General features: G+C 51.8%; 1 protein-coding gene across 1 annotated transcript; it reads left to right on the top strand.

The window, feature by feature from the left end:
* The first annotated feature begins 7841 nt into the window (after positions 1-7841).
* Fezf1 (FEZ family zinc finger 1) lies at positions 7842-11418 on the top strand. Its single transcript, XM_055619214.1, has 4 exons — positions 7842-8915; positions 9467-9601; positions 9865-9997; positions 10385-11418. Exons 1-4 carry the CDS (start codon positions 8115-8117, stop codon positions 10738-10740), a joined length of 1425 nt encoding a protein of 474 aa, XP_055475189.1. The 5' UTR covers positions 7842-8114; the 3' UTR covers positions 10741-11418.
* Positions 11419-12133: the final 715 nt, after the last annotated feature.

The following is a 12133-nucleotide window of genomic DNA, read 5'->3' as shown; positions in this document are numbered from 1 at the left end:
CACACACACACACACACACACACACACACACACACACACACACAGACACTAGTTCTTCTAGAAGCTTCTGCGCAATCCCATGTGTTTTGTATCTGCAATGCTCAGTGTTTCTTTATCCTGTGTTAAGTCTGAGCCTTTTTGACAGTTTGTTCTCTTGGTAGGAATTGAGATCATCATTCACTTGAGAAAAATGATAAATTGGAACTTTCTATTCATATTAAAGGCTAACTGTGTTGCTTGAAATAAAACATCAGCCGAACAAAATGGCATTAGGTTCCTTGGAAAAGAAAACACTCCGATTTTTACCATGCTGGATGCCTTTTGTACACAGCAAATGCTCTTAGTTTAAGGGGTGGGGGGAGTTTTTGCAATCGAGAAATCTAGACCAGAGCTGTGAACGCCAAGTTGTCTTCCTTTTCCCTTTCTGTTTTGCTCTGCTTCAGCAGTGGTGTGAAAGTTCAGATACGCCGTGTCGCGAGTAAAGAGCTCCAAGAAGCAGTACCGTGCCAACACCGGGAACACATCCAGCCCCGCAGTTGGAAAGTGAAATATGTGCCGTTGAATTATTATTTTTGTCCTTTCGGTTTACATCGACGCCTTTGTATTATGTAAATTTCTGAGAAGCTGTGAATCACAAGGTTAGGGAGAGAGGGAGAGAAAGAGAGAGAGAGAGGAGAGAGAGCGTGGAAGGAAGAAAGAAAGGGAGGGAGGGAGAAAGGAGGAGGGAGGAAGGGAGGGAAGGAAGAAGGAGAGAGAGAGAGAGAGAGAGAGAGAGAGAGAGAGAGAGAGAGAGAGATTCCCTTCCTTCACAAGCAACAGGAGCGGACCTTGCCCTGTTCTTCCGGCTTTTTACTATAGAAGCAACCTCCCTTTCAGCTCTTGACCCGCACAGCCTCCTGAAGCTGCCTGCACTCAGGGTTCTGGCACAGGCTTTAGTGACGTCAAGCTGCCAGCCCTAGGTCACCTAGGGCCAACAAGTCGCCTGAGGTTCTAGGTGTTTCCCAAACCTTGGTCTTCTGTGAGGCTAGTGGCCAGAATTAATCGAAAGAGTTAAGGGAGATTTCTAGAAAAACAATGAAAAACTTGTAAGTCAGTTCTGACTAAGAAGGTAAATTTGTCAGTTTGTCTGTTTTGAAGTTTTCAGACTGGATCTCTATAGCCCGGGCTGACCTCGAACTTTCAGCGATCCTCTTGCCTCAGACTCTCTAGTACCGGGGTTACCAGGCAACAGACCCGTCCTTCCAGCTAGAAGGCAACAACCTAAATTGATATTTGAAAAAGTAGTAAGTGTCCTTAACACACAACCAAGCTTCTTTCTTCTAGGGATTTCCCTAGAGTTGTTAAACTCCGCAGACACAGCCGCTCCTGAGGGTGGGGCGAGCGACAATGGGGACATCAAAGGACGGCCAGCGCTTTGCTGTGAAGAGGCGCTCCTGGAGCTGAGTCCCCTCTGCCCCTGAGCTGTGGCGGTCAGCTGGAGGGGGCCTCAGGATGAGGTCTGGAACCACCGCGGTCCCCGTGTTAGCGGACGTCTGGGTTTGGGGCGAGGGAATTCAGAATCCAGTCGGACGAATTTAAGTCTGTGGCTAAGACAGTGAGATGCTGAAGAGATTTCTTATTAGGAAAAATTTTCTCTTTCGCTGGGACCGTAAGTACCATAGGTCAAACCAATTACTCCTAACCACCAAACAACCGGCTTCAAAGGAAGGGTTCCCCAGGAATCCAGACAAGAATGGAGAGAACACACACACACACACACACACACACACACACACACACACACACACACACATACACACACACACACGAGAGAGAGAGAGAGAGAGAGAGAGAGAGAGAGAGAGAGAGAGAAAGAGAGAGAGGAGGGGGACCTGGAACCTGAAGGATTTTTGCAGGATATACTGAGAAGTGCTACAGGTACTTTGAAATAGTTTAAGAAAGTGACCGACAAAACTAGTAACAATGGTAAAAACAACCACAGCAAAAGCCTCGGCTCCCCGGGAAGCCTGCCCCACGGCCAGGTCGGCCTCGGCCCACCCGATCTGTCCACGGAATGACCCTTTGCTTACACCCGGCGTCTTCAAAGCCAGGCTATTCGTGAACGTTCCGTTCAAAAACTTTTTCCAAACGAGCTCTCTGCCATCTGTTTCTTGGTCTCCTAAAAACGCGATCCTGCGCCCCCTCCCGAAACTTCCGAGCCTCCCCCCTCCCTCTCCCAGCCCGGCGAGCTCGCGGAGCGGGAGGGGAGGAGCGCGACTGAGCCAGGGAGGGGCTGCGGGGCCAGTGCTGGCCCGGGGGCCGGAGTTCGGGGCCAGAGCGGCCGCGGGCGGGCGGGCGCGCTGGCCGGCGCGGGGGCTGTGCCCGGGGGAGGCGCCGAGGCGGCTCGGAGCGGAGCGGAGCGGGCCCCGCGCCCCGCTGCCCAGCCCCGGCTCCGGCCGCTGGGCACTCGCCCCAGCCCCCCAGTCCCCCACCAGGCTGCGCGCCCCTTCCCTCTCAGCCTAGGGGACGTCACTTTCCGGGCGAGGACCCAACAGAGGAGGACGCGGCGGGGACGAATTTTCCCCTCGGGCTTCTGCTCAGGGGACGAGCTCTGGGCCACCGGGGCGTGGCCGAGGGGGGTCGCCCCTGTCCCCACCTCAGCTTCCCTCCCCCAGCTGACCACGCCAGGCTGTAGTGGGCAGAGGCTGCCCCAGCCACGGGCTGCGGGGTGGCGCAGGCCGGTCCCGGCCCGAGCGGGGCGGACACACATCCCGGAGGTAACTGACATCACGAAAGGCCCTAGAGATTTCTCAGAGATTCTGCCGCACGGATGCGGATTCAGCTCTCTCGCTTCGCGACCGCTCTACCCTCCTTCTTCACTCGGGGCTATCGCAACGTCTGTTCTGGACTTTGATTTCCAGGGACCACCTACGGAAGGAAGTTTAAGCCTAACACCGAAACCGCTTCTAAAGCCCTGGCCAGCGTCAAGGAAGAGGCGCGCTTCGTGTTGGATACGGTTTTTATTGGCCAGAAATTTACTTAAAAAAAAAAAAAAAAAAAAAGGAGCTTTCTGCGAAATGCTAACCAGCCAGTTGCATCCAGCAGCTCTTCTTTCGCGGCAGACGCGTTGTTGGTGTGGAAGGAAACATCCTCTTGGCACCACCTCCTTGACGTGTTGGCCCCTGGACTCTCCACAACACCGTTGCAAATTACAAGCAAAACTTTGCTGGTTTCGGTTGCTCGACTTTTAAGCTGATCCGTGAAGAGCTTGGGAACGTTGAGTTCCTTGTTTATGAACTTCTCTTCCCACCAAGTCCGGGCCTGAGCCACAGCCTTGCAGTCGAGAGGGACACGCCTCACAGGCCTGTAGGAACGGGTGAGAGAAATCTCAGCGTTAGGGTCGGCGTAGACACCCATCACCCCAGAGGTGGCTGACGGTGCGACCTGCCGGCTGTTTTGAAGGCTCCTAAGTTAGAACACTTTACTCCCTTCTACAAACTGATTTAACGTGCAAATGCTGTTTGAGAGGAATGGTTTCGTTGAATTTCCTCGAAGACATCCTAATAGAAAAGAAATACTAACAACAAAGGTCTAAAGACAAATAGATTGTTCTCATACTCCTCCCCCCAAAGAGGGGGAAGGGCTCTGGTCCACAGAGTCCTAACTGCTGACACGACCCTTTACACACTTTCCGAAATTATCAATACTTCTTTTTTGAATATAGTATTTTATTCGTTACATGAGAATTTATTACAATGACGTTTGCGCATATTCACCCCCCCCCAGATCTCCCTAACTCCCCCCCTCCACTTCCACCTCCCCCCCCCAGAATTCTTTATTAGTCACCAAATCAACTAAACGTGCACTAGCGGCCTTAACTCTGAACCTGCTCGTCACGTTTGTTACTGTGCTGAGTACTGAGTCCCACCCTGTATACTCCTTATCCGCTTTGAAGCAGTCAGAAGTCTCTCTCCTTGGATCCTACAGACCCTGTTTGCGTTCCATATCCTTTCCCCATCTCTGTCACACGCCAGAAGGCTCAGTAAAACATCAACCAGTGACAAAGATTGTAGAGGAATTTAGGAGTGCCTTTTCTCTTCTAGAAGCGATTTGTGCTGCCTTTGGTGTTATTTTATTAGACAAGAAGCAGTGAAGATGCACCCAAATATCCAGGCTATCATCATCATCACAGCAGCAGCAACAACAATGCCCCTGGAGTAGATAATAAGAAGCAAAAGAAGATTGTTCTCGGAGAGGTGCCGGAAGTCAGCTGTGCTTATTGGGCCTAAAAACCCTAAAAAAATGATGAGTAACAAATCAATGCACTTGGCTGAAGGTCTGTTATGTTACAATGTTTTCCAAAATATTTTTAATTGAAAAAAACAAAACAAAACAAAACACCTCACCAGTATTTTGTGACTTCTTAAGGAAATAGTTAAAGATTACAGAATACTTTGTAATTTACTGCTGTCTTCTATTGCTTTTTAATTTCAGATGGCAATAATCTTTACCATCTTTTTGCTAAGTAAAAAAAAAATCTGGGGAAATTATAGATGTCTTTGAGAATTACGAAGAACACGAGTTAGAGTCTACGAAAATTGTAACTTGCAATTGTTATGTAATAGGAAGAATTTTTTTTCTTGTTTTTCAGGTATTAATCCTACTTTGTTATTAGGTCTTTTCATATCAAGGAATGTTCACTTAAAGTCAATTTATATCAGAGTTTAAAGTTGATGGGTTGGGAAAGTAAAATTTCCTCTGAATAAACAAACAGGGAGGTTATAAGATTCTCCAAGACATTTCAAAGAATCTATGTTTCTATTTTGCTATTAACTAAACAAACAAAGCTCCTTTATACTCTTGTAAGTAAATCAAACAACTGGAACCAGTTAAAAGCTTCTAAATTTTCCAAAGTATTATTCTCTGTGTCCGTTATCTTTTCTGTAATTTCAAATATCTGTAATTAAAACAAATGATTCATTTCTGATATTAAGAAACTGTTCCTATTATAAATACATTTTGGATTTTAAGTCTGTCTTTACCTACGGAGCGCATATTAAACGTTCATGCATCTTTTGGTTACATACTGAGTGAAAAAATATTAACAAATCCAGAAAAAAAAAAAAAAACAAACAGTGAAAAGCGAACTATTGAAATGTTAACTCTATAAAGCCCTTAGCTAATATTTTTTTCTTTTTTAAAGTTAGTGTCAATTGAAGAGGAAATTTATGGAAGGCAAATACTTTGTGGTGTGTGTGTGTGTGTGTGTTTCTGTGTGTGCGATTGAGGAAAGAGGAGGGGGAGGGGAAGAAGAGATGAGGGAGGGACACGCGGTGAACGCAGAAGAAACTGATGGCTTTCGGTCAAGAAGGCAGGTAACGCTCGGGAGGCCACTGAGTTGTTGAAGTCAGCCGGGCGCTCCAAAGCAGTTTCCGAGCATTTTGTGGCTTCTCTGCTTTCTTCTTTAAACTTGTTCCGGCGAGGGAGGAGTGCAGCAGAAGGGAGATTTTTCGCTGTTGGGAAGACAGGTAGGAAAGGGAATCTGATCCACCCCCAAAAGCATCAATTAAAGTCTTAACCCCTCCATCTGTCGTGGGACGCCTCCGCCCCTGCCTTTCCTTAAGCAATCCGGGTCCCCCGCACTGTTTGTCTGATCAGGGTGAAGGGCCAAGCTTCTGCTGCCTCAAAAGCAACACGAGCGAACCTTTCCAGCTGCGGGGGTGGGGGGTGAGGGGTGGAACTGAGGCCAGAAAGCGCTTAGAACGTCTCCCGGGCTTTGGGGTGCCTCCTCCTCTCTGTCCTCGCGCCCTACTCTGACCTCTTGCTCGTCTCTGCTTCACTGGTCCACCCAGCCAGAGCTGCCTGGACTCCTGAAAGGAGACACCCCCAGGCCTAGACACTAAGGCGGGCCCAAACAGCCAGACTTTCCCACCATCTGGCTCCTTAGTCGCTGCAACTCTCAGAAGGACTTCTGCCAGCCCTTATTTTTTCAGCAATGATTTCTCCAGCATCCGCACAGAGGTCCCGCCTCAGGCCCAGGCCTCAACAACTCGCTCTCTCCGTGTCCACCCCACTCTGCTTTTCTAGCAGGGTCTGAACTGACACAAGCCAAGTCCGGTTGGGGCGGAGGACCCTGGGTCCCTGCATTGGCATGGACTAGATAAAGGAACACTTGAAAGCCAGCCTCTATTTGATACCCCAACTTGGCACCTTTGGATGAATTGGCCTTAGGCTCGACCGTCTTATGCTCCCGTATCCACCTGCCACTGACCGCCCTTTCCAGGGTTCTCACTAGCACACACACCCTTGGCCAGATACCGGGTTCCTAGTCCACACACATTTAGAGTTAACTCAGCAGGCGGATGCTGCTCGGAGTTTGCGCGAAGCTACTTACCGCGGCCTCCAGGCGGTGCGGTTCGGTTAGTTAGGGCTCGCGGTCCCGCGCATCCTCCGGAGCGCTAGCTGGAGAACGCCGGGGTTTTCCTGCCACCTGCGCCCTTAGGAGCCGCCTCGCCCCGGGTTCTGCGCCCGGCGACCGCAGGCTCCGCGTCCGCCGCCCCGGGAAGGCGCGCGCCGCTGCTCTCCGCCGGCCCGGGGTGGGGAGAGCCTCGGGCACCCGCGCGGTGGGCGCTTCAGCCTCCGGCGACCGCGTGGAAGCCTCGCAGGGCGCGCGGAGCTCAGCCCCTGGAAGCTGAGCCCGGGCGCCTCAACGGGAGGGCGGCTGGCACCGGAGGAGGGTTAGGGGGCGCACAGGGTCGCCAGACGCCCTTTGGGGACCAGAGAGGCGGCTGTGGCCTCCTCCTGGGGCGCGTGGTTCCCTTAGCTGGTCTGCGCGCACAGACGCGCGGGGTGCGCGGGCGCTGGCCGCTCCTGAGCGGGGCGCAGACCCTGGCAGCCGGGGCGGGGATCCACGGACTCTGTTTCCCCTCTCTGCGCAACATTTAAAGCGCTCGGCTCGGGAAGAGCTGTGGGCCCAAGTCCTCTGAAGAAATGCCATCTCGGGGTCCTCCCTGGAAACCCCGGGGAGTGCGCCCCCGCGTGCGTTTGCCCGGGAGTCCGGTCCGCGCTAGGTCTCCTGCGGCGTGACGCCGCTCATTCCTCACGACCTCAACTTCGTGATGCGAGCGCGCCTTCCCCGGGACGGTGGATGGCCCTGGGCCTCGCTCTTAGGAAAACCACAAACACATAACAAGGCTCCCAAGGCCTTTAAATCTCAGGGGCATTTGGGGAGGCCAGTTACCTGCTGGCGTCTTCCAAACATCCGGACGCGCGCTCGCGTCGTAGAGACCCCAGGATTGAGGGAAGGTGACACCCCGCCCCCCGCCAGGGTCCCGGAGGACAGAAGTGGGCTGCGTAGGAGGCAGCGCGGCCCCGATCTGAGCTCGGGCGAGCAAAGCGAAGAAACCTCAGGTTTTGCCGTCAGAGGCTTCGCGGTCAAGGCTTTCAAGAGCCTGACGTTTGATAAATATAGCCTGGCGTTTGCCCCTGAATTAGACTCTTGTTTCCTTATTTAGCCCCGGCACAATGATTTTAGATGATGTCACTTAGGAGCTAAACCAGAAAATTGATCTCAGATTTGCGTGGCCTCTAAAGCCTGGTTAAGCAGATTGAGAATTAAAAAGACAGAGGAAGCACGGGGGAGGGGCGGCTGAAGGGTAGCGAGGGGTGCGCGGGCGAGTGCCTGCGCGCCGGGGAGGGCCGGGGAGGGCCGGGCGCAGTGCGGAGGGCGCCCCCGCCTCTTCTGGGCGGGGGAACCGCCCTCGCCAATGAAAAGTAGTCACCGACTGCAGAGGGGAAAAAAAAAAGTTTTCCTGTTGACTGTTGGAAGCGAATTGAGCAATTATCTAGTTTACCTTCTCCTCTTGGAAGTTAACGATTGGCGAGATCTTGGCTGCGTTATTGACACAACACTTTCTATTGATAGAAATAAGTAGTGATTGTCCCCGAGTCATTGGTGCGCCAAGAACTCTGCGATGGGCTGGCAGGAGTCCATTGGGCTGGGCAGGCAGGTTCGGCTGGTGCTGCTGGGGAGGAGGAGGAGGAGGCTGCCGCTGGTGACGGTGGCTGTCCTCTCCGCAGGTCTGTGACGAGCCGCGCCACCGCGCCCCGGCGGACGGACGCCGGCGACTCGCGCCATGGACGGTAGCTGCCTCAACGCCACCACCAAGATGCTAGCGGCCGCTCCGGCTCGGGGCAACGTGATGGGCGCCTCCAAACCCTTGGCTTTCTCCATCGAGCGGATCATGGCGCGCACCCCGGAGCCGAAGGCCCTGCCGGTCCCCCACTTCCTGCAGGGGAGCATGCCCAAGGGGGACCCCAAGCACTCTCTGCACCTCAACTCGTCGATCCCCTGCATGATCCCCTTCGTCCCCGTGGCCTACGACACGAACTCCAAAGCGGGGGCCAACGGCTCCGAGCCCCGCAAGGCGAGCCTGGAGGCCCCCGCGCCGCCCGCCGCGGCGCCCTCGGCGCCCGCCTTCAGCTGCAGCGACCTGCTCAACTGCGCGCTGAGCCTCAAGGGCGACCTGGCCCGCGACGCGCTGCCGCTGCAGCAGTACAAGCTGGTGAGGCCGCGCGTCGTCAACCACTCGTCGTTCCACGCCATGGGCGCCCTGTGCTACCTGAACCGAGGGGACGGCCCGTGCCACCCCGCGGCGGGCGTCAACATCCACCCGGTGGCCTCCTACTTCCTCAGCTCCCCACTGCACCCACAGCCCAAAACCTACTTAGCCGAAAGAAATAAACTCGTTGTCCCGGCGGTGGAGAAGCTCCCTTCCGGGGTAGCTTTCAAAGACCTCTCCCAGGCTCAGCTGCAGCATTACATGAAAGAGAGCGCCCAACTTTTGTCGGAAAAAATCGCGTTCAAAGCCTCAGATTTCAGCCGGGGCTCTCCTAACGCCAAACCTAAAGTTTTCACTTGCGAAGTCTGCGGGAAGGTAAGTGTTACGCAAAAAGGAGTTCCTTCCTTCCTTCCTTCCTTCCTTCCTTCCTTCCTTCCTTCCTTCCTTCCTTCCTTCCTTCTTTCGTTCTTTCCCTCCTTCCCTCCTTCTTTCCTTCCTTCCTTCTTTCCTTCTCTCCCTCCTTCCTTCCTTTACTCTTCCTTCTTTCCTTCCTCCTTCCCTCCTTCTTTCCTTCCTTCCTTTCTTCTTTCCTTCTTTCCCTCCTTCCTTTCTTCTTTCCTTTTTTCCCTCTTTCCTTCCTTCACTCCGTCCTTCCTTTCGTCTTTCCTTCTTTCCCTCCCTCCTTCCCTTCCTCCATCCTTTCCTTCCTTCCCTCCTTTTCTTCTGTTTCTCCCTCCTTCCTTCCTTCTGTCCCTCCCTCCTTCCTTCCCTCCTTCATTCTTTTTTCCTTCCTTCCTTTCCCCCTCCCTCACTTCCCTTTCAGGATTTGGGGAGTGGGGGTAAAACTTGTTTTGCTCTCCCCTCTATTCACTTTGAATTCAGATCTCTGGTTTTGCTAACCCGTTTTCTCCGCGTTTAATTTTAAGGTCTTTAATGCGCACTATAACTTAACCCGTCACATGCCGGTACACACCGGAGCCAGACCCTTCGTTTGCAAAGTGTGTGGGAAAGGTTTCCGGCAGGCCAGCACCCTTTGCAGGCACAAGATCATTCACACACAGGTATGTTCCCCTGTCGTATTTTTACCCGAAAGGCTTCAGAACTATTTGAAACAACAAACAAACAAACAAACAGAACCAACTGGTCGTTAGAGTCTCCCTCTTTAGTCTAAGATCTGTGAAGCTGTGCAGGCTGGACCGAGATGCCTTTGTTCTGTTTAAAAGCTTCGGAGTGTTAGCGTATTGTGCTGGTGGGACTCCACATTTTAATAACAAAGTACCCCTTAATTAAGTTCTCTATTCTCTTCTCTCTCTCTGCTGCTTAGGAAAAACCTCACAAATGCAACCAGTGCGGTAAAGCATTTAACAGAAGTTCCACGTTAAACACACATACCCGAATTCACGCAGGCTACAAACCATTCGTGTGTGAGTTCTGTGGCAAAGGATTTCATCAAAAAGGTATTGAATCCAGGAGAAACCTTTTAATGGTGGCCTTAGGAAGACGTTCTTAATCTTCTCAAGATATTTTAGAAAATGAGCCGTAAAGTGTGCCGTTACCCGAGCAGAAGGCTGCGCTTCTAATTCCCTACCCTAGGCTCTGACCACTGTTAGGAAAGGCACCTTTGACACATCAGAGAGTACTTTGTAACGTCCAGTTTCTTTAGTGTAACTGGATAAATAAATGTGTGTTAATATGTAGAAGAAATACATTCAGTGTGCTTAAAAAACGAACGTGCCGAAGCCCTGCGCTCTGCTGTGGCTCCTCGGCCTGCCTCCTCATCTTTTAGGCATCTTCTGTCGCCAAGCTTTGTGCAGAGCCTTATCCGGGCCATTTTTCTGTTTCAGGGAATTACAAGAACCACAAGCTGACCCACAGCGGGGAGAAGCAGTTCAAGTGCAGTATCTGTAACAAGGCCTTCCACCAGGTCTACAACCTCACCTTCCACATGCACACCCACAACGACAAGAAGCCTTTCACCTGCCCCACGTGCGGCAAGGGCTTCTGCAGGAACTTTGACCTCAAGAAGCACGTCCGCAAGCTGCACGACAGCAGCTTGGGGCTGACCCGCACGCCCATGGGGGAGCCAGGCAGCGAGCAGCCGGCCCAGCAGCCGCAGCCCGGACCTCTGCCGCCCACGCTGCAGCCTGCGCTGCCGCCTCCCGGGCCTCTGCAATCCGGGCTTCACCAAGGCCACCAGTGAGGGGGGCAAAGATTTTCCCCAAATCCAACAGTACGGTCCCCACTGGGGAGGTCCGCAGGCGAAGTCGGACCTCTAGGTTCAGGCGCGCCTGCCAAACCCGAGGCCCCGCAATTTCGGGCGGACCGTTCGCCTCGATAATCCTTGGCCTTTTCGCTTCTTGCATGCACCTGCTAAATGGTTTTGTGTATTATATTCCATATAGGCACTAACAATTATGATACCTTTGGAGAGGTTTATTTAAAAAAAAACATTTTTTTTAAGTTGAAAAGACTTTTCATCTCGGGTGGAGAGATGGTGTTTGTTTTGTTTTGTTTTTAAACAAATATCTGCTGTATTTATTGAGATCTGTATTATTCTACCCGGGAATGCTGCATCGTTTTAATTTTATTATTGTAGATATTTCCATTGTGTCGATTCTACCGTCTCAAAATGCCTGCTGACTGTTTATAATTTTCTCCTTCCCCCGAAGCAACAAAACGTGGCGTGTATGTTCTATATACACACACGGAGGCATGCGCCCAGGGAGGCGCATCAGCGTTTGTGAACACATACATATACACAGATACACATTAGATAAGAGTGGTCAATTATGAATGAATTTGAACTTTGGTTTTATTCTTGCACGTCGAAATTGATTCATTGACTGTTGGAAATAAATACTTGGAACATGCTTATTTAATCAACAAACTTCAAGGCTTTGTATTATTCAGCTGAAGCTCCCTGGCTCCAACTTTCTCACCCATAATCTCTTTCTAATTTTCCTCAGCTGTGGATTAATAATACCTACTGATTTGATCTGAACATTTTACCATATGCAAATAGTCTGTCCCTGTGCTTGTAGCTCTTGGCAAAGTTGTGAAATACGGTTCAACTCTGAGACGAAGATGTGTGTCTAACAGAAATACGACTTTGGAATGGATCTTCGGGTAGATTTGTGGTACGAAAGGCGGGGGCTTGAATCTAGAGGCCGCGTTCTGTGTGCTCCCCCCATTCTGAAGACACACGCTGACTTGTACACAGCTGGCAAACAGAGTCTCGGTGTTTTCAGATGTGTACACATGTTTACAGGCGAATATACTTCCATTCAAGGAGCAGACATGGAAGAAAACCAAACGGTGGCGGGTGCCAGGTCCTTGAAACGCTTTAGGTGTTAATCAGCAGCTCTGCTGTGCGCTGGAGCTCCGCTGTTTTCTAGCTGCAAGTCAACTGCTAAAGACTTTAATTAAGAGGGGTAATTAGTTCAGATTTATCAAAGCCGGGTTGTTATACTATTAGCTGCTCAGTAGAAGCTGCCAGACAAACTCAGAGCCCTGCACAGAAGTCCCGCAGTACGGGCCACGTCCTGGGGGTGAGGCAGCTTGGGGGTGGGGGGTGGGGAGGATGGCCACAGGGG

Source organism: Psammomys obesus, unplaced genomic scaffold (assembly GCF_907164565.1).
Source record: "Psammomys obesus unplaced genomic scaffold, mPsaObe1.curated_primary_1811, whole genome shotgun sequence".
NCBI lineage: Eukaryota > Metazoa > Chordata > Mammalia > Rodentia > Muridae > Psammomys > Psammomys obesus.
This window is presented reverse-complemented; position numbering and strand designations above follow the sequence as displayed.

Bases quoted from the DNA above. Each gene is read 5' to 3' on its own strand.
- Fezf1 (XM_055619214.1), top strand. From the start codon at position 8,115: ATGGACGGTAGCTGCCTCAACGCCACCACCAAGATGCTAGCGGCCGCT. The intron at 9,602-9,864 runs GTATGTTCCCCT...TCTGCTGCTTAG, and splicing joins ACAAGATCATTCACACACAG to GAAAAACCTCACAAATGCAA. The intron at 9,998-10,384 runs GTATTGAATCCA...TTTCTGTTTCAG, and splicing joins CAAAGGATTTCATCAAAAAG to GGAATTACAAGAACCACAAG.